General features: G+C 37.2%; 1 protein-coding gene across 1 annotated transcript; it reads left to right on the forward strand.

Annotated features, from left to right (window-relative positions):
* Nucleotides 1–3,275: 3,275 nt before the first annotated feature.
* LOC147522796 (uncharacterized) lies at nucleotides 3,276–18,473 on the forward strand. Its single transcript, XM_086568489.1, has 3 exons — nucleotides 3,276–4,332; nucleotides 18,138–18,171; nucleotides 18,282–18,473. The coding sequence occupies exons 1-3, from the start codon at nucleotides 3,344–3,346 to the stop codon at nucleotides 18,471–18,473; spliced, it is 1,215 nt and encodes a 404-aa protein (XP_086424615.1). The 5' UTR covers nucleotides 3,276–3,343.
* The last annotated feature ends 4,271 nt before the right edge of the window (nucleotides 18,474–22,744 follow it).

Raw genomic sequence — 22,744 nt, forward strand, 5'->3', positions numbered from 1 at the left:
TTGGTTTTGTCTTGTAGCCCAATTCAATTTAAACTTTGAATTGGTACATGTCTTCTCACATTGCAAGGTGGCACAAATTTGTGACCATCTCTTGGCACCTGCCTATGCTGACTCGTCATGCCTTTTGGGCCCGCCGAGTGGGTCCACTTAGTGTGTCCAGTGGCGGCGGTGGTATTGACATTTTTACAACTTTTTGTCTTTGCGTAGAGTTGGTCATCCTGGTCGCTCTGGCAGTTCACTAGCCAACGTTGGCACCTAGATTTATCAGATGTGAGCTACGAAAGTTTGCTGCTTCTTTATATGTGGACCCCCTTTGCACTGGTTTTGTTCTTTTGGAAACTTCGGCTCTAGTCAGGCTTTGTTGGGCTTCACTGGGGTTGAGTGGGGAACTTCAAATATTCAGTATTCCCGTACTTCGATGCATGTTTTATCATTATATTCATATTAACTGCGGAAACCTGCAAAAGTATGAAAATATAATTATTACACGATTATTAAACACATAATCGATCAAAATGCTATGTCTCTCGGGGTTTAATAGTACAGTTTTGGGTGCTTATCACTCACCCTGGATGATAATACTAGATCCTGGTGCATTGTTGAGTTCAAATTAAAGGCAGTATTTATGGGCTTTGGGTTTGGAACTGCTTGGCCAGGAAACACGCCCTTTTGACTTTTATCCTATGCTAACAGCTGAAGAGACTGTTGGATAGATGCTAGGATTTGATTCTGTCGATTCATGTAAGTTAGAAAAGTTTCAGCTGTTTTATTGGCAGTGGATTGTACTAGTGGAGCAGCAGGAACAAGTTCACGGTTATTATTTACGGGTTGATTTTGGTAGCCATATCCTTGATTAGCGGGAACAAGGCTGCGGTTGTTTTGGTACTCTATATTTATGTTGTTGGGAAAATAACTTTGCCCTTGCTGGAATTGCCGAGGATTTCCTTGATGATAGGAATTGTAGTTCGCGAGTGGTCGTACAGGAGCGTTGTTGACACCCGAAAGAGCTTGTTGTTGGGTAGGGGGGCCCCAAGCCAAATTCGGATGTTGTCGCCAAGGTGCATTAGAGATGTTGAAAGCACAAGCCTCTTCAGATGGTTGGGGAGGGCACTCATATGCCAAAGGACAATAATAATCGTTGTGCTCAGGACTTAAGCAAATAGGACATGGGGAAGCGTTAGTAGCCATGACTTGTTTGGGTTTTTGATCATTTACTTGAACCGAAAGAGCATCGACCTTTTTGATTAGGGACTCGATCAGAGTTTTTAATTTCAGATTGGGTTTGACCTCGAACATAGATGTAACTTTGGTAGGAGTGTCTTTAGAAGATCTGGAAGAATCAGTGTTACCCCAATGGGTGCTTCGTGAAGCCTGTTTCTCAAGAAAAATGTATGCTTTAGTAGCGCCTTTGTCCATGAAACAACCGCCGTTCATGATATCTAATGTTTCCTTTTGATGGTCAGAGAGACCATTAAAGAATGAACGGACTAAGACAGTGGTGTCGAGTTGATGATGGGGACATTCGAGAAGCAGATTAGTAAATCTGCTCCATGCTTCCTTAAAAGATTCCTAGGGATGCTGGCGAAAGAATTGAATCTTCTGAAGCATCTCTGTAGTTTTCTTCTGAGTATAGAATTTTATCATGAATGCTTATACGAGTTTGGCTCATGTGTCAAGGGATTGCTGCGCTTTGCCCACGAGCCAAACTGAAGCTTTATTATCTAAGGTGAAAGGAAACAACCTAAGCAAGACTTGTTCATTGGTAACGGTTAGATGGCGGAAAGTGGTGACTACTTGTTGCATCCGACGAAGGTGATTGTATGGTTTTTCATGGTCTAGACCATGGTAAACAGGTAACAAACCGAAAATGTTTGGCGGAATGCGAAAATCTCCTGCAATCTCATCGAGTTTAATGCAGGAAGCATGTCCTTCCTGTAAGGCAGTATAGAAGTCCGAAAGGGGTTTCTCGACTGTGGGATTTTCCAGGGCCATAACTAAGGGAGATAATGGCATCAGAGATACTTGCCGAGGTTGGTTTACGGAGGAAGAATTATGTCTAGGAGATAACTTAAACAGTTGTTTATTGTATTTCTGACGATGATATGTAAGTTATATCTTATGTTTACCAGACCGTAGTCTCATACAAACAAGAATTTTAATTCAAGGCTCATAAGGAATGAATTATGAATGGAGGATTGAGAATTAAGGAAGAAGGGAGGTGAATCACGTCCTCCTAAGATGTTGCTAATGTGAGCAGGTAAGCTAGGATAGCGTGTGAATATTCCAGCAGCCAGGTCACACGAGAGAATTGAGGGAGGTTTTTCGTGTAGCACATTCTTTAATTAGGTAACCTCAATCTTTCACGTTTGTTAGACACTGATGGAATAGAAAGATGATTTATGATGGTGTATTATGCGGGGTATTATTAAGATGATTATATCGAAATTTTTATTATTAGGATTTTTTTTTATTATTAGGATTTTTTTTTGTATTTTTTATATTATTTTTAGTTTATGTAATTAATGTATTATGTGTTAGAAAAATGAATTTGCACAAATCCATTAAAATATGAATGAGTAGTTTGTCTCCCAAGTTACCCCACTTGAGATGAAATGGGTTTTTCTTGAAACAGTACGTAAAGTGAGAAAAACCTTTTCAAAAGGATGCACTTGTTCGAAATAGTGCATTATGCCGAAAAGGTGCGACCTTTCGAAATGTGTACTTGTTCGAAATAGTGCATCATGCCAAAAAGGTGTGACCTTTCGAAATAGGCACTAGTTTGAAACAGTGCTTTATGCCAAAATGGTGTGTCTTTTCGAAACATGTGACTTTTCAAGGAGTTGCTTACTTTTTCCCAAGAGTCACTATGTTGTTTTGAAGAGGCACCACTCACCTATAAATAGTGGATGAATTTGGAGAGAAAGACACACCAGATCACACAGAGTTCCGATCTTTCTCTTCTCCCTCTGTTCTTAGTCAAATACTATGTTGTGTTTGCTGATTCTATAGAATTGAAGTGCTAGCTTTCTATAGAAGAAAATCCGTTATATCTTAGGAGACAGTTTCCGATCAACCTTCAAGCACCGTGAGGGGGAAAATCTATCTTAAGGACATAGTGTATCTACACTAGGCTCGGATTTAATTAAGAAGTACAAGACACTTACAAGACAAAAGGTTTGTATAGTTTGGTAATTGGCAAAGATTAAGTATAATTAAGTTGTATATTCCTAACAACTTAATACAGATCTCTTTTTCTTCTTCTTCATTACCGAACAGAATTTGTTTATGTTTTCTTCTCTTTTTTGGTTTAAGGGAATAACAAAGTGTAGTTGTATTTCAGAATATGGCAACACCACCAGTTACTCCTGTTGTTACTGTTCCTACTGATGTTTCCCATTCTGTTCCTCATGGGGAGAAGCCTGAAAAGTTTAATGGAACTGATTTCAAGCGTTGGCAACAGAAGATGCTTTTCTATCTGACCACCCTTAACTTGGCAAGGTTTCTGTGGGATAAGGCTCCTGATGTAAGCCCTGATGAAACCGACAAGGAGAAGGTTTTGGCCAAGGATGCTTGGTTTCATGCTGATTTCTTGTGTAGAAATTATGTCCTTAGTGGGTTGGCTGACACATTATACAATGTGTATAGTGTGTTCAAGACTGCTAAGGAACTTTGGGATTCGTTGGACAAGAAATACAAGAGTGAAGATGTTGGCATGAAGAAATTCATAGTTGGCAGATTTCTTGATTTCAAAATGACGGATAGTAAGACCGTCATAAGCCAAGTCCAAGAACTTCAAGTAATCCTCCATGATGTCATTGCTGAAGGAATGACCTTAGGAGAATCTTTCCAAGTGGCTGCTATGATTGAGAAATTACCACCATCTTGGAAGGATTTTAAGAACTATCTTAAGCATAAACGTAAAGGTATGAATCTTGAAGAACTGATTGTCCGTCTAAGGATAGAGGAAGATAACCGCCTATTTGAGAAGAAAGGCAAGGATCCCATGGTGGCAAAGGCCAATGTTGTGGAAGGATCAAGTGCTAAGGGAAAGAGGAAGCGCCAAGACAAAGCTCAAGGCGAAGAGAGTAGTACGCCTACTAAGTTCAAGGGCAAGTGCTACAACTGTGGGAAGGCTGGACATAAGGCAAGTGAATGTCGCAAGCCAAAGAAGTACAATAAGCAAAATACTGAAGCAAATGTGACAATGGACACGCTTTCTGATAATGTTAATGATATGAACCTATCTGTTGTGGTTTCTGAATGTCTCATAATTGGAAATGAAAGGGAACAGTGGATGGATACTGCTGCTACTCGCCACATATGCTCCAACAAGTTGATGTTCACCACTTATCATGCTATGGAAAAGGAAGAACAACTCTTTATGGGAAACTCTTCTACGTCCAAGGTTGAAGGCAAAAGAAAGGTGGTGATGAGGTTGACTTCTGGGAAGGAACTAACTCTGAATGAGGTGCTCTATGTGCCTGACATTCGTAAGAACTTGGTTTTTGGGTCGCTACTGAGCAAGAATGGCTTTAAGTTAGTCTTTATTTCTGATAAATTTGTACTAACTAAGAATGATGTATTCGTGGGAAAGGGCTATCTTCAGGATGGGCTCTTTAGGATATCTTGTTTTACTATTGCGCCAAAGAGCGCCAATAAAGTTGAATCTTCTATTTACTTGATTGAGTCTTCAAATGTATGGCATGGTAGATTAGGACATGTTAATTATGATACCTTGCGTAGATTAATTAATTTGGACTATATACCAAAGATAAAAATATACCCACACCATAAATGTGAAACTTGTGTAGAATCCAAGTTAACCAGATCATCCTTTCATTCCATTGAAAGAAGTACTGAACCTCTAGACTTAATACATACAAATATATGTGATCTTAAGTACGTACAAACTAGAGGTGGTAAAAAGTATTTCATGACTTTTATTGACAATAGCACTAGATATAGTTATGTTTACTTGTTGAGAAGTAAAGATGAGGAAATTGAAGTGTTCAAACATTATAAAAATGAAGTTGAAAATCAACTAAGAAAAAAGATTAAGGCTATAAGGAGTGATAGAGGAGGTGAATATGAATAACTTTTTGAAGGTTTCTGTTCTGAACATGGAATCATTCATCAAACTACGACTCATTATTCACCTCAATCAAATGGTATTGCGGAACGCAAAAACTGAACTCTAAAAGAGATGATGAATGCTATGTTGTTAAGTTTTGGTTTACCCCAGAATTTGTGGGGGGAAGCTTTGCTTTCTGCCAATTACATTCTTAACAAGATTCCTAACAAGAAGACGCTTAAAACACTATACGAATTGTGGAAAGGTCATCAGACTTCCTACGAATTCTTAAAAGTGTGGGGGTGTCTTGCTAAAGTGGAAGTCCTTAAACCAAAGAAGGTGAAAATAGGACCTAAGACTATTGATTGTATATTCATTGGATATGCAAACAATAGTAGTGCATATCATTTTCTGGTTCATAAATCAGAAATTCAAGATATACATGTTAATACGATTATTGAGTCAAGGACTACTTCATTCTTTGTAAATATGTTTCCGTATAACATGTGTATATAGAGCCAAGTTCAACAAAGAGAACTTTAGATGCTACAACTAGTAACCATCCTACACAAAGCGAAATTGAGGAGGAACCTAGACATAGCAAAAGGTCAAGAATGTCAACGTCTTTTGGACCTGATTTTCTAACATACTTGTTGGAAAATAATCCTCCAACGTTCAAGGAGGCAATGCCATCTCCAGAAGCTATTTATTGGAAAGAAGCAATAAATAGCGAGATTGAATCCATAATGCAAAATCATACAGGGGAATTGGTGGATTTACCACCAGGTTCCAAGACTTTGGGATATAAGTGGATATTAACAAAGAAATTTAAGACTGATGGATCAATCGACAAGTATAAAATTAGACTTGTGGCCAAAGGCTTTAGACAAAAGGAAGGATTGGATTATTTTGACATTTATTCTCTAGTTACAAGAATAACTTCCATAATGATGCTAATAGCAATAGCATTAATACATGGATTTGAGATACATCAAATGGATGTAAAGACGACATTCTTGAATAGTGAGTTAGATGAAGAAATATACATGGAATGACCCGAAGGGTTTATTGCTCCTGGACAAGAAAGGAAAGTTTGCAAGCTTGTTAAATCCTTATATGGATTAAAACAAGCACCTAAGCAATGGCATGAGAAATTTGACAATGCAATGTTGTCAAATGGTTTCAAAATAAATGAGTGTGACAAGTGTGTCTATGTCAAAAGCACTCAAAAGGGATGCGTCATTGTTTGTCTCTATGTAGACGATATGCTAATTTTGGGTAGTAATATGGATGTCATAAAATCTACCAAACAAATATTGTCTAGTAAGTTTGACATGAAATATTTAGGTGTCGCTGATGTTATCCTAGGAATTAAGATCTCTAGGACGGAGGATGGACTTGTTCTATCATAATCTCATTACATTGAGACGATTTTTGAAAAGTTTAAGAAATATAACATCACACCAAAAAGGTCACCAGTTGACGTAAATCTTTATTTAGCCAAAAATACTGGAGATAGCATATCTCAACTAGAATACTCTCGTATACTTGGCAGTTTAATGTATGTCATGAATTATACAAGGCCTGACATAGCATACTCGTGGGCAAGCTAAGTCGATATACGAGTAATCCTGGCAGAGATCATTGGACTGCTATACTGAGAGTTTTGGGATACTTAAAGTATACTCAGAATTTTGGTATGTACTATACAAGATATCCAGCCATTCACTACGATGCTAATTGGATATCTGACACTAAAGACTCAAAGTCCACAAGTGGATATGTCTTTACACTTGGAGGTGCAGCTGTTTCTTGGAAATCCTCAAAACAAACGTGCATAGCGAGGTCCACTATGGAATCAGAATTCGTAGCATTGGATAAGGCTGGAGAAGAAGTAGAGTGGCTTCGAAATTTCTTAGAAGATATTCCAAACTGAGCTAAACCTGTGCCAGCAGTGTGTATACACTGTGACAGCCAATTTGCTATTGGTAGAGCACAAAGTAGCATGTATAACGGAAAGTCTCAACACATACGTCGTAGACATAACACCGTTAGACAATTGCTCTCAAATGGAGTTATCTCAATCGACTATGTAAGGTCAAAAGATAATATTACGGATCCGCTTACAAAAGGTTTAACAAGAGAGCAAGTTGAAAGATTATCAAGGGGAATGGGCTTAAAGCCTTTGAGATAATCAACCAAGAGTCATCATAATGGAAAAACTAACCTAGTTGACTGGAGATCCCAAGATCTAGGTTCAAAGGGCCAACTAAATTATGTTTGTGACTCAGTTAGCACTGGAGAGTAATATTATACTCTAACCCATTCCTATATAAGACAGTGTATATCTGCCGCGAGACCCAGGATAAGTTAAGCTTTTAATGATTTACTATATCTTGGAAAGTTATGCTATCCAAGTGGAGTATTATAGGATACTCTTTATAGAAATCACCTATGTTAGTGCGAAGTGGGGCCGCTTCTATGAGAATTTTAAAGGCAAATGTCTCAAAAGCACTATCTGAAACCAAGAAGTATTCAAGGCCAAAATGAACACAAACGTGAGAACCAACAGTATTTGAGAAGGTACTGCGTGAAGATAATTATTTAGGTTTATACAAACGGTGACAATTCAAGGACATTAATTGAAGTCTACTGATTGTCCAATTAAATCTGATCGTTTTTCACTAAGGCAAGTTTAAGGCCTCCCATGTTACTTGATCTGATGTGATATCTTTTCATTTGTAAAAGAATAGAAATCTGATGTTTATGATAGAAGAAGCCAAATTTTCATTCATGTGGGGGATTTTTAGAAAAATGAATTTGCACAAATCCATTAAAATATAAATGAGTAGTTTGTCTCCCAAGTTACCCCACTTGAGATGAAATGGGTTTTTCTTGAAATAGTATGCAAAGTGAGAAAAACCTTTTCAAAAGGATGCACTTGTTCGAAACAGTGCATTATGCTGGAAAGGTGCGACCTTTCGAAATGTGCATTGGTTCGAAACAGTGCATCATGCCAAAAAGGTGTGATCTTTTGAAATAGGCACTGGTTCGAAACAGTACTTTATGCCGAAATAGTGTGTCTTTTCGAAACATGTGACTTTTCATGGAGTTGCTTACTTTTTCCCAAGAGTCACTGTGTTGTTTTGAAGAGGCACCACTCACCTATAAATAGTGGATGAATTTGGAGAGAAAGACACACCAGATCACACAGAGTTCTGATCTTTCTCTTCTCCCTCTATTCTTAGTCAAATACTATGTTGTGTTTGCTGATTCTATAAAATTGAAGTGCTAGATTTCTATAGAAGGAAATCCGTTCTATCTTGGGAGATAGTTTCCCATCAACCTTCAAGCAATGTGAGGGGGAAAATCTGTCTTAAGGACATAGTGTATCTACACTAGCGGGCTCGGATTTAATTAAGAAGTACAAGATACTTACAAGACAAAAGGTTTGTATAGTTTGGTAATTAGTAAAGAGTAAGTACAATTAAGTTGTATATTCCTAATATTATGGAGGCATGATTACGAAACATGCAATTAAAGACGAGAGATGCAAAAATAGATGATTAAGTATACAATTAACACATGCTAGTTTTACACAGGAAGTCTACACATGCAACTCTATATTACCTATACGTGAATAGAAATACGTCATACGCATGCAATAATATATAGCTAAAAATATGGGCAACTATATGTGAGCTAGGGGAATGTCGAGAACGAACTCATGCAAAGTAATACCTTGTACGTGAATGGATGTAATATACACATACAAAAATAATCTAAGCAGGTGGTTTGAAATTACGCAAACATCCAAATATATTCGAATCATATTAATCGTATTAACGTGAATATGTAATAACATGAAAAATTCTAGACATGCAAAGAGTTCTCATGCTAACACACAAATATGCGAAGTAAAATAGGTTATAGCAATCAACCAAATAATATCCTCGACAAAGTTTGAGGAGTTTAAGAATTCAAAACCTGGCATCCCGCGATTCCTCGTATAATGATCTAACTCCTGAGCTCGTGAACTTACTGGATGGTGGATAAACAGAACTAGAGAGTCCAAAATAGTACTGAGAAGGAAAGTGGCTTGTACCTAAAAATCGGAGTGTTGATACTCTAGGTTAGTCGGGGGGTGCACGCTACTAATATAGTCTCGTCCGAGACTCTTTTATCAGTTCAGTACTGCAACTTCCTACGGAATACTTAGACTATGCTAATATTGATAAACAAGATCTGGTTCACAGATATCTGTTAGTAGAAAAAGTTAGGGCAAACAGGTACGTAACACATTAGTATCGCAAAATAAACGAGAATAAAAAAAATGAGGGGGTAGGAGAGGGGGTTTTGTTTGATGTATTCCAGTTATTACGTTTAATGTCTAGAGTCCTTAGGTGTGCAGCAACGCCATTTAATAAATGGTGATTTCCATTTTGGTTTACTTAAGTTCGAAGTCCACAGTCCAAAGTCCGTTAGTCGTCCGTTTAGTCAAGTTACCTTACTCACGTGGGTTTGGTAAGATAGGTCGAGTAAGGGATCGTCCATACTTTAGGGCTCGGCAAGGTTTATAACTGGATTTACAACTTTTGGTGAGTAGGATTTTTAGGTTATTTAGTTAGTTTAAGTAAATTAACGGTATGCAAATAACGTAAATTAATAACGGTGATTTTGACGTTAATAATAGAGATAGAGAAATAGGGGAAAGGGTTAACCGTACTCATGCAAGAAACAGTTTCAACAGTTTGAGTGCCATATCACTACAGCTCTAATCCGTCTCGAGTTCATAGACAAACACGAGACGACGTCGAGTATCGATCCCTAGCGAGATGCATGCATCTCTGGGATCATCTCATTAGCATAAGAAGTTGAACCAATATTCCATCTATGGAATATTATTTCAGCTCCTGGTTCGATTCTACATCAGCTGGACAAATAAGAGAGTTGTTTGACACCATAGAGTCTCACACAATACATTTTGGGTCTCTCGCAAGACTGTTCTGGAGCATCAACACTCGAAACTTGTACAGTCTCAATCATTTTGGGACTGGATGTATAATCTACACCTAATTCCTAAGTAGTGATTCTGGAACATTAAAGTGTCAATATGGATCCTCACACGAGCATCATAACTCTCCTCCGGGGGGGTTAGCTCATGGTCATTGGATGAATAATTGAACTTTCTGCATACAATAAATAAGTACATGCAGCTAGAATAGGAATTAAACTTGAAAAGAAATGACTTTTATTAAGAAAGAAGACTTACAGTACTGAAGATGGTATGAAGCAATTGGAAAGGAAAATAACGTACTGGAATGAAACAGCAACAAATGAAAGTCTAAAACTATATGCTAAACTAAAGAGTGAAAACTAGGGAGGTCCCGCTGAAGACCCCCTTCTCATATATATATAGCCTCCCCCCTTCACGTGAAATCCTGAACCATTTATAGTTTTGTTTTTACTCCAAATGATATCTTCCAAACTTTGTAAAAGTTTGTCTTGATATGGTTTAATATGTTTTGTCTTGTAGCCAATTCAGTTCAAACATTGAATTGATACGTCTTTTCCTTTTGCAAGGTGGCACAAAATTGTGACCATCACTGGCCGCCTGCCTATGCTGACTGGTCATGCCTTTTGGGCCCGCAGAGTGGGTCCACATGGTGTGTCCAGTGGCGGCGCTGATTTTGGTATTTTTACAACTTTTTGTCTTTGTGTAGAGTTTGTCACCCTGGTTGTTCTGGCAGTTCACTAGTCGAAGTCGGCTTCCAGGTTTGAAAGATGTGAGCTTCAGAAGTTTGCTACTTCTTTACATGTGGACCTATTATGCACTGGTTTTGTCCCTTTGGAATCTTCGGCTCTAGTCAGGCTTTGTTGGGCTTCACTGGGGTTGAGTGGGAAGACTCCAAGTATTCCAGTATTCCCGTACTTTGATGCACGTTTTATCATCATATTCACGTTAACGGCAAAAACCTGTGAAAGTATGAAAATATAATTATTTCATAATTATTAAACACATAATTAACCAAAACACTATGTCTCTATGGGGTTTAGTATTACAATTTCGGGTGCTTATCACTAGTGGTGGATAACCAATGTGGGACTATCTTCTATGCACTAAAGTGGAGAGAACATTCTTTGTTTATCTCCTCCACTTTGCATACACACTCTTAGTCATTTGAAATACAAGAGTTTCCAACAATCCCCCACTATTTCAAAATACTAATAGTCCCCCACTATTTTGAAATAGGATATTGCAAAAGAAATGGGTTAACGAAGTGCCAGAGAGAATCGAAAAAGCAATGCCTAAGATACTGGTGTTTTACGGGCTTGAACCCGTCATAGGGTAACATGTCTTATAATACGTGAAAGTGGTGGATTAAAAAATCTTTGAACCAACATTCTCTTGTAGTAAAATAGATCACATGCACCCACACTGCTCTTTCATTATATGCCAGTTCTGCGGTGTTACGCTTTTTGGCCCTGTGCTACCTGTGTTTCATGAATGCTCTAGGATACAAGCCTAAATATCTATAAGAACCGACCCAGTTCAACATTCATATTGGTGGATATCCGTCAAGTGTACATTGTAGTTAAAATACACTATCTTATTATAAAATGGACTATGGATTCCACTAAGAGTAAAACAACTCATCCTTACTCATTGCAATTCAAGTTATACAATGTATACAAAAAATACTATCTCGTCATAGGGTGGGACGTCTCAAAAAAGACAATAGCATACCAGAGCGACTAGGTGACTTGTTTTTCCCTTTGAACCTACTTTATGGGATCTCTAATCACATAGGTATGGTTTCCGTCAGTGTCGCCCTCTATCATAGGCAAAAGTCTCATCCCCCTCGACGTTTCAACCACTTGCCTCCTACTAAGCGGTTTGGTTAGAGGATCGGCCAAATTTAACTCAAACCTCACATAATCTAGAGCCACAACTCCAAATTCCAACAGCTGCTTTATAGACTTTAGTCTCAGATGTATATGTCTGCTTTTCCCATTGTACAATTTGCTCTTTGCCTTTGCTATTGCGGCCTGATAGTCACAATGCATAGGTATAGCTGGAGGCGGTTTTGTACCAATAGGAAGATCTACCAAGAGGTTTCTAAGCCACTCAGCCTCAGCACTTGCTTTATCTAAAGCAATAAGCTCGGACTCCATGCTTGAACGAGCTATCAAGGTCTACTTAGAAGATTTCCAAGCGACTGCACCTCCACCAATGGTGAATATATAATCACTAGTGGACTTGATATCATGAGAATCAGATATCCAGTTTGCATCACAATAACCCTCTATCACTAGTGGAGTTTGTCTAAAACGTATGTCGTAATTCATTGTTCCTCTCAAGTACTTGGCTAGTCTCTCTAACGCACTCCAATGTTCCTTGCTAGGACAATGAGTGTATCTGCTTAATCTGCTAACTGCATAAGCAATGTCAAGTCTAGTGCAATTCATCAAATACATGAGACTACCAATAATTTGGGCATGTTTAGACTGAAGGACACTATGTTGATTATTTTTCTTAAGTTCACTATTTGCCTCATAAGGTGTCGACACAGGCTTACTATCATGATAGTTAAACTTCTTCAAAGACTTCTTAACATAATGCTCTTGTGATGATTTTGATTCCAAGAATCACATCAGCTTCTCCCAAATCCTTCATTTCCAATTGGGAGGATAAGAACATCTTGGTGTTTCTCACAACATCAAGGCTAGGGACTCATGATTAACATGTCATCTACATATAAACAAATAATCACATATATATTCACATCAAAAGATTTAAAGTAAATACATTTATCAACATCATTTATTTGATAGCCATTGGACATCATGACACTGTCAAACTTTTCATGCCATTGTTTTGGCGCTTGTTTCAACCCATATAAAGACTTAACTAATTTGCATACCTTTTGTTCATTCCCTGGTACTATAGTACCCTTAGGCTGCATCATATATATTTCTTCATCAAGATCACCATTCAAAAATACAGTTTTTACATCCATTTGATGAATAAATAAATTATAAATAGCAGCTAGAGCCATTAGAACTCTTATAGAAGAAATCCTAGTTACAGGAGCATAAGTATCAAAATAGTCAATGCATTTTTTCTAGGAGAATCCCTTGACTACTAGTCTAGCCTCGTATTTATCAATGGAACCATCTAGTTTCAGTTTCTTTTTGAAGATCCACTTGTAATGTATAGGTTTCACCCCAGGAGGTAGATCAACTAACTATCTCCCATGTGTGATTAGATATAATTGAATCTAGTTCTGAGTTTATAGCATCTTTCAAGAAAAGTGCATCTCTAGAACTGATTGCCTTATTATACGTCACATGATCATCATCAACGAGAAATGTGAAAAAGTCATCACCAAAATTGGTAGATTTTCTATCTCTCTTACTCATCCGAATTTCTTGTTTAGAAATTTCAGGATCTGTTGATTGTTGTTCACTATGAGCAACCAACATATTTTCAAAGAAATCAACATTTTTACTCTCTATAATAGTGTTAGCATCGACAGGGTTATTATCAGATTTTACTACTAAAAATCTATATGCAGCACTATTATGAGCATAACAAATGAACATACAATCAATAGTTCTAGGTCCCAATTTTCTCTTTTTAGGTTCGTTCACTAGAACCTTTGCAAGACACCCCCACATTTTGAAGTATTTCAGGTTAGGTACATGACCTTTCCATAATTCATATGCTGTATTATTCCCTATTTTCTTATTGGGTATCTTATTCTGTATATGGCAAGCAGAAAGGATTGCTTCCCCCCACAAGTTCAGGGAAGCTCCATAACTTACAAGCATATCATTCATCATCTCTTTTAATGTTATGTTTTTCCGTTATGCTACTCCATTAAAATCAGAAGAGTATGGTGGAGTAGTTTCATGAATAATGCCATTCTTGTCACAAAAGTCCTGGAAGGGGTTAGACTCATATTCTCCACCCCTGTCAGACCGAAGTCTTTTAATCTTACAGTTAAGTTGGTTTTCAACTTCATCTTTTTACTTGAGAAACATCTCACCGACCTCATGCTTGTTTCTAAGTAAATATACCATGGTGTACCTAGCAAAGTCATCTATGAATGTAATATAATAAAACTTTCCCCCTCTAGACATGGTACTTCTGAATTCACCCAAATCCATATGAATAAGAGTTAGTTATCTCTAGAAACATTTTGTAAGGTTTCTTTGTGGCTTTAGTCTTAGTACATATCTCACATTTATCATTAGAAAAATTAGAAATATCAGACAATAAACCACATGCTTTTATCTTTTTCATATACTGAACATTCACATGTCTTAGTCTACCATGCCATATATTAAAAGAGTCAAGCAAGTAAGCAGAAACAAATTCATTCTCATTAATAATAATGTTGTCAAATACATTTAACATGAAAAGATCACTGTTATAACAATAACCTTTCCCAACAAAACTCTCATTCTTACTCAGAACGAACTTGTCACTTTCAAAAGTCACCTTGACGCCAGCTTTTCCTAGTAATGACACAGAAATCAGATTCTGACGAATCTTAGGAACATGGAGAACATTACTAAGTGAAAAAGTTTTCCCTGAAGTTAACTTCAGAAGAATCTTGCATGTTCCCTCAACAGGAACAGACCTTGAGTCACCCATATAGACCTTTTCATCTTTCACTAGTATGTAGTTTGAGAAGGCTTCAACATCACCACAGACGTGGTGAGTGGCACCAGAATCTAGTACCCAGTTCTTCTTCCCAGTGGCCATGAACACTTGTGACACTACAGCAGCAATTATATCATCTCCCTCAACTAAATTAGCATTGGGAGGCTCATTAGTGTCATTCTTGTGCCTACACTGAAAAGCCCTATGTCCTGGTTTACTACAAACATAACAATTTCCATTGCCAGTACCACTCATTTTAAAAGAACTGCCTTTGACTTTGAAATTCTTATTTTTGTTGTACTTTTGCTTTTTAGAGGTTTTGTTGGATTTGCTGGGATTACCTTCAGCGATATTGGCTTTGGAATGGAATTCCTTAGACAACACCTCATCCCGAGTCTTATTCTTTTCCTCTATGTGAATGTGAATGATCACATCCTCAAGAGTCATCTGTTTGCGTTTATGCTTCATACTATTCTTATAGTGTTTCCAAGACTCGGGGAGTTTCTCAATCAAACATCCAACAACAAAGGTTTCGGGTAAATCAATACCCTCAGTTTTCAAATCATTAACTTGCACATGAAAATCATGGATTTGAGACGTTACATCTCTCTCCTCTCTTTTCTAGAACTTTAGAAAAGTCCCTACAACATATTTTTGAGTACCAACATCCTCTATTATGTATTTTTTGTTCAAACTCTCCCATATATCATGTGCATTCTTGTTTGAACAATAAATATCAAAAATTTCATTAGATAAGGTACTCAAAATAGCATGACGACATACCTTATTCCCATTGAGCCAAACAACTTGATTTCTTTCAAAATCATTAGAACCTTCCATGAGTGTTGTATCAGTGAGATACTTTGCATAGTTGAGTACATCTAGGGCTGACAACACCCTTTCTCTCCATCGCTTGAAGTGTGAACCGCTGAAGGATTCAATCTTTGACACATTGGGTAAGTTGTGAGCATTCAGTAGAGGTGCAACATCTCTCATATTCGAAGTAACCTCCATGACTCCTGAATTGGTTTCTTTGTTCGGCGTGTCTATTGGTGTAGACATCTCGAATCTTTCCTTAAGATTGTTGGATGCAAATAAAGAAAACAATGAAGAGACAAGGATAGCAGTAATAGGGAACAACCAAGGCGCGGATTAGGCTATCCTTAAGGAAAGATTTTGCCCTTTCCAGTGGTGTAGGAAGGTAGCAGCTCATAGGATACAATGGTTTAGCAGACTGACTTGCACTAGAATAGGCTGCTTTCTAGAACGGCAGTATAACTCTCTCTGGCGGTATAGGAAGAAGAGAAGAAGAAGAGGCTGGGGTTGTGAGTTCTGTTTCTCTAGATGGGTTTCACGAGTTTTGTAGAAGTGTTTTGTTGGATATTGATGTACCCTTTATAGATGCACAGTCCTAATTATATAGAGGCAAAGTCGGTCACAGTAGTTGGTTTCCAAAACTTGTAAGGAAGAGAAACCAACTATGAATAGAACACCGAAACTTGCTGCTGAAGCAAAAACAAGTTTAGGCAATTGGCCAAGCCACTACCCACTGGCTAGATACACACAATATGCCCAAGCCCAAGCCCTGACCCGACTCAGCTCGGTGTGGTGCAGTGCGGGCGTGCGCGGGTGTGGCTTTGGGTGAGTCCTCCCTCCTAACACAAAAGCCTTTGTACCCTAAGGGCACGCCCTTATGGTAGAGGAAGTCCTCATATTCTTAAGTTGCTAGTGGTGGATAACCAATGTAGGACTATCTTCTATGGACTAAAGTGGAGAGAACACTCTTTGTTCATCTCCTCTACTTTGCATACACACTCTTAGTCATTTGAAATACAAAAGATTCCAACAATCCCCCACTATTTCAAAATACTAATAGTCCCCCACTATTTTGGAATAAGATATTACAAAAGAAATGGGTTAACGAAGTGCTAGAGAGAATTGAAAAAGCAATGCCTAAGATACTATGCTTTATGGGCTTGAACCAGTCATAGGGTAACCGAAACTTAGCTAGATAGACATAGTAAGTTGAAGCCCAAGTTGACGCGACTCGGCTCGGTGGGGTGCGGGCAGGCGCGTGTGTGTGGCTTTGGGTGAGTCTTCCCTCCTAACACAAAAGCCTTTGTACCCTAAGGGCACACCATTATGGTAGAGGAAGTCCTCATATACTTAACTTGCTAGTGGTGGATAACCAATGTGGGACTATCTTCTATGCACTAAAGTGGAGAGAACACTCTTTGTTCATCTCCTCCACTTTGCATACACACTCTTAGTCATTTGAAATACAAGAGATTCCAACAGCCCATTTGCTACTTGTGATTGCTTTTATCAATATTTCTCTATTTTCTCATTCTATTCTGGTCCCTTTAGTGGAACCGAAAGTTTAATTGATTGTTAGCCATATGGATATAGTGCAAACTGCATAGTCAGTTGTCTCTTATCGTTTCTTGGTGGAAAGTTTCAGTTGATAAAAGTTGAGTTTGTTCCGAAGCAACAATACTGAACATAATTCACATTGACTTAGGGTAATATTAGATAATGCAAGCTATGATCATTTCAGTAGTAAATTTGACGTTAGTAGTAAAATATATTTGTAGCAACTAAAAGAACAATCAAAATTGATGATCGTGCACAATATAGAGACGCGAAAACCAAAGCCTATGTGCTCTGTTTGGTTCACTGGACTTGAATGCAATTTGCAAAAAAGTGCAAATACATCTTATTGGCAATGCATCAACTTGCAAGGTACTTCATTTACAGTTGCTTGGTTCACCCTTTGCAAATGGATGCAAAATAAGCATTTTGTGGTTGGTTCATTGCAATGCACATAAATTAGTGCAAAATACATATTATTAATTGCATTTTTTTTATCACTCATTCAAATTTTGTGATTTAATTGGTTCACATTTTGAGTAAACAAAATAATTCTATGCACATGAACATTGGATCACTGATTACTTAAAAAAAATAAAATAACAACAATTTTATGACGAACAAACAAATATTTGAAGAATGTAATTCAATGAATCTAAGCATCGAAGGACACATTTTGTTAAAATCCTAGCTCAAGCAAAAAAAAAAGGGGAAACTACTAAACCTATTCTCTTTACATATCCAACAAATATCGTGCCCAAGTAAATGTAGGAATCTCATTAGTATTTCCTCAACTTGACAATTTCGCGTGTCTTCCAAAAGACCTTTTTCCCTAACCAACAAACATAGTCTATAGAATGACTCCATTCCCATTCGTAAATTTTTACAACACTTTTCATCATCATATATGATCGAGTTGATATATGCATTTTGTTCGGCAAAATGACGAACATAAGGTTCTCTTGGTAAATTAAAAGAAAAGTATGCAATAAATATTGTTGCTACATGTGCAATTTTTTCCAGATCAAACTCTAGCAGACAAAGGTTGTTATCAGAGGTTAGTTGGAAGATTAATCTATTTATCACACACGAGGCCGGATATAGCTTATGCCATGAGCGTGGTAAGTCAGTTCATGCATGCACCAAGTGAGGAACATATGAATGTAGTATATACCTGAAGAATGCTCCAGGAAAAGGATTCCTATTCTCAAAAAAGATGTTTCCAACGTTGAAGGATACACTGACTCTGATTGGGCAGGGGATCAAACAGATAGAAGATCCACATCTGGGTATTTTACTTTTGTTGAAGGTAACCTTGTAACTCGGAGGAGCAAGAAGCAGAAAGTCGTGGCCAAATAAAGTGCAGAAGCTGAATTCGTGGCTCATGGTATATGCGAGTTGTTGTGGATTAGAAGTGTATTAGAAGACTTGGGAATTGATTATAAACAACCTATGACTCTTCATTGTGATAATAAGGCAACAATTGAGATTGCACATAATCCTATACAACACGATCGCACTAAACATGTTGAAGTTGATCGTCATTTTATCAAGGAGAAACTCGATCACAAGATCATACAATTTTTATTTGTCTATTCTAAAAGTCAGTTAGCCGATATGCGCACAAAAGCAGTTTCGGGAAGGGTGTTTCATGGTATAATCGAAAAGTTGATCATGATGGATATCTATGCTCCAATTTGAGGGCCGGGGAGTGTCGGCATGAGCTGTATGTAAGACCCCAAATTATTTTTACATTATTTCATAACTATATTTAACATTTCAAAATTTTGATATTATTTCTTGGTCAACGGGCTAGTAAATGTGGGCTTGACTTTTTGAAAAAAAATAGAGGGAAAATAGTTTGTTTAGTTTGAAAATAATTTAATAGAAAAGTTTTTAAGTTTTAAAATAAAGTGTAGAGATTTTTCTAATAAGGAAACATGGAGAGAATAATTTCGTAATTTATGGGAGAAAATATGGAAAGTTTCTTAAAGTAAAATATGGCAGAGAATTCTTTAGAATGGGATGGTTGATAAAAAATTGAGGATTTTTTAAGAAAACTAATTTTTGCTTAGAACTAGACAAGTTAAGACAAAGAAGAACGGAGCCCGGATTGTGCATCTCTTATCTAGCTGTGGATCGGATTTGGAGTGTTCTATTTTATATATTTTTCTGTAGGAATACGAAGGTGAGTAGTTATATTTTAAATCTATTTCACCGAATCTACGGAAAAAGCTTTACTGTCAGAGTTTTGTTTCCGCTCAATATATATTTTTTTGTTCTGCTTACTGTCGATATTTTTTTATCCTGCCGAATTGTTTTAAATGTTAGCATATTGTTTTGCCGACTGTGAAACTCTGGAATTTGATTTGTTGAAGCTTATGGGCTGTTAATGGCGGCTAAAGCCCAAAGAAAGCATCGTCTTGTAAATGATTTGAACTTGTATATAGTTTGTTTTGGTTGATTGCATGGGTTGTTGGTTGATGTCAGGGGATTAAGGGTTTGATGTTTGGTTGATGTCGAGGGTTAAGGGAGGGGTGTTTGGTTGATGTCGGGGGTTGTTGGAGCTTGAAATGGAGTTAATGGCGCCCAGAGAAATCGCCAGTAGATTAGATTAGGTGAACTTTTGTTGTTGTGGTTTTTGGTTGATACTTGAATGATGAGTGATGTAAGGGGATTAAAGGTTTGATGGTTGGGTTGTTGTGCTGGAGAGTGGTGTGGTTGAAGCTTGGAACATACGTTAATGGCGGTCGAGATCTAGATTTGGGGAGTGATCTCGACAGTTGATAAAAGGGTGTAGTGTGTTAATTAAAGTTGTAGGGGATTTGGTTGGGATTAATTTCGGTTAGGTTGGAGTGCCAGTGAGTGGAACTCATAGTGGCTGATCCTGTGGTGGAGGAGAGGCTGCTGGTGAGGTGACGAAGATGACCTCTCTATTAGGCCTTGGGCCGAAATTTTTATTTTGTTTGTTTATGGGCCGAAATCTTAATTTGGTTGTTTGGGCCGAAACTAATTAGTGGTTTCTTTGGGCCAGTTCTATTTTTGGTTTTGGGCTGGTCCATATGAATTAGAATGGGTCAAGGTGAGCCTTTAAGTGTTTAGACTTTTGGGCCTTGGTTTTGGGGCTTTGTTTTGTTTAGTTGGGTTCGGACTATGGGTGGAAGTGTTTAAACACGGGTTTGGGTTAGGACCTATTTGGATGACCACCGGTTTAGGACTGTTGACTGCTGGGCTTGACCTGTTGACCAGTCAACCTTTTAACTGTTGACATGTTGACCAGTCAACCTTTGACTGTTGACCGTTGACTTTGTTGACTTTTTACATATTAAATTTTATGGACTCATCCAATGGTAGCATGTTGTGGAAGCCTGTATAAACTGGTTTGTCATTATCTAAGAAAGATTTGACGTTGATATTGTGCAATTTCTGACACGTGACGAGATTGAAATTTTAGGAGACATAATATTCCTAAAACGCTATAAAAATGTTATGCGGTATGTTTGGAGCAAATTGTGACATTATGTGGTATGTTGAAATTGTTGTTTTGTTAAATAATATCATATGTTAGGATATCTATTAAATGCAATATTTTTGGAGAAATAAATGTAAATGCTCCATTATTATATTTGTGAGATGGTACTATAAGGTAGTATAATATTGGTGGATATTTCCCACGGGATTGTGGCTTAGTGCAATAATTTATTTGCACGTGAAAGAATGAAAGTCGTTATAAGATGTATTGAGATATTTCTAAATATTGTAGCTTAGTGCAATAATTAATGTATTTGGCATGCACGTGATAAAGTGAAATAGTTATGAGATATAAATGTATGACACCTGAATAAATTACGTAACGAAAATCCTAGAACCTAGCTACCACAACTCATGTGATTTGGCCCTTGTCATGGGCGTATGTGATATGATTGGCCCTTGTATATATATGAGATGTTGATTGACCCTTGTGAAGGGCAATCGTAGCCGAATAGTGGCTTGATTTTCTCGTTCGCAAAATTAGAACGAGACGCGCGATATTTTATGCCGAATAGTGGCAGTACCCATGTAATGACGGTCGTGTGGGGGTTACCTGGTATGAGATATCCCGCTTAGGGTAATTACGCACGGAGTGGTTCATTACGTGAGGGGAGGCATGTGGATGTACATGTTTGGCTTTGGGGAGCGATTGTGGTAGCCAGGGAAACTAGGTAAGACATAGAGACGACGTGATTCTTGAGACACTTGAAGAAACTTTAAAAACAATAATTGTGATGATATATCAAAGTGTACGTTAAATCTATAATAAATAATTTATTGTAAGTTATATTGCATTCACAATGGTTTTGCAGAAGGGTGGGTTGAATTGATTATTTATGCAGGTGTGACCCACCTTGTGATTAGGCCTACACCAGAGTAAGTATAGAGTATGTTTTAGTTTTGTTATTTTATTATTAGGTGCAGTTGATTTAGTACGGTTTAAAGCTAAAGCGCCTCAGTGGAGGAACTAAATGCCTTATTAATTATCGAATTGGAAGCTAAGGTGCCTCAATGGAGGAACTACATGCTTTAATTATTGTAATTAAGATTGTTGTATTATTTGTTGGAAGTTAAGGTGCCTCGGTGGAGGAACTAATTGCCTTATTGATTGTGTATATATATGTATAAGAATATTTTGTATTTTAGGGCTACTCATACTAGCATTGTTTATAATGCTGACCCGATTTGCATGTTTGCTTATCGGGTGTGTTCATAAAATGAACCTAGTTGATAAGTCCTGATAGGATTAGTGTTGAAGAAGGTTGATTGCTGCTTGTGGTTCGCGTTAGCATCTCATTACAGGATGTGTTTTGTTTTCCCTTGAGGTGTAATAGATTTTTAATTAAGACAATGTTTTTGTATTTTCAGTTGTAATTATAATTAAAGAGTTGTTGAAAGGAAATTTGTAACTTAATCAGATTTGTGAATTTTTGTAATGAAGGGGTCTTTTGTTTATTAAAATTTTTTATTGGTTTCCAATTATTGGAATAATCAAACGGATAATGGATTTTTAGAAGTGGAGAGTGCATCACACCTCGAAAATCTAAGAGTCAAAAACAAATATTGTTTTTCTGATTTTGTCGAAATCGGGGTGTGACACTGTATGTGAGGTGTAATATATTAGATTGATTCTGTAATTTGGTAGATTGTATTTTAAGTATAGGAATATTTAGTTTACCTTAAATAGGTTGTTTCCTTTCTTTAAGGATGTAAGTGTATCTATATATTGCCTCCTAACTTGGAGAAGAATATATGATAGAATTATTGTATATGCAAAACTCTATTTAACAGCAATGCTTGCGCAAGTGACAACAACCCTAATTCGCTCTTCATCTTCAGAATTTTCCATAACTTCTATACTATTATCTGCCATTAGATAAAATTGATCAAGGAGAGTGTTTAACATTATCAAATATAAGGAGTGTTTCTCATTATCAAATGATTGAGGGAGACAACTTAAAATTCACAAACTATATCATGTGGTTTAATACTCGAAACATTTAAAACGTTGTAACAATAGTTATAATATCAACCGTACATGCTATAAAAATAATAATATAACAATCAATCCTTTCTTATTGCATTGAAGTAATACATGG

This window comes from Coptis chinensis, chromosome 1, assembly GCF_015680905.1.
Source record: "Coptis chinensis isolate HL-2020 chromosome 1, ASM1568090v1, whole genome shotgun sequence".
NCBI lineage: Eukaryota > Viridiplantae > Streptophyta > Magnoliopsida > Ranunculales > Ranunculaceae > Coptis > Coptis chinensis.

Coding starts and splice junctions, on each gene's coding strand:
- LOC147522796 (XM_086568489.1), top strand. CDS start 3,344: ATGGCAACACCACCAGTTACTCCTGTTGTTACTGTTCCTACTGATGTT. Junction 4,333..18,137: donor CGCCACATATGCTCCAACAA/GTTGATGTTCAC, acceptor AATTTTTTCCAG/ATCAAACTCTAGCAGACAAA. Junction 18,172..18,281: donor GACAAAGGTTGTTATCAGAG/GTTAGTTGGAAG, acceptor ATATGAATGTAG/TATATACCTGAAGAATGCTC.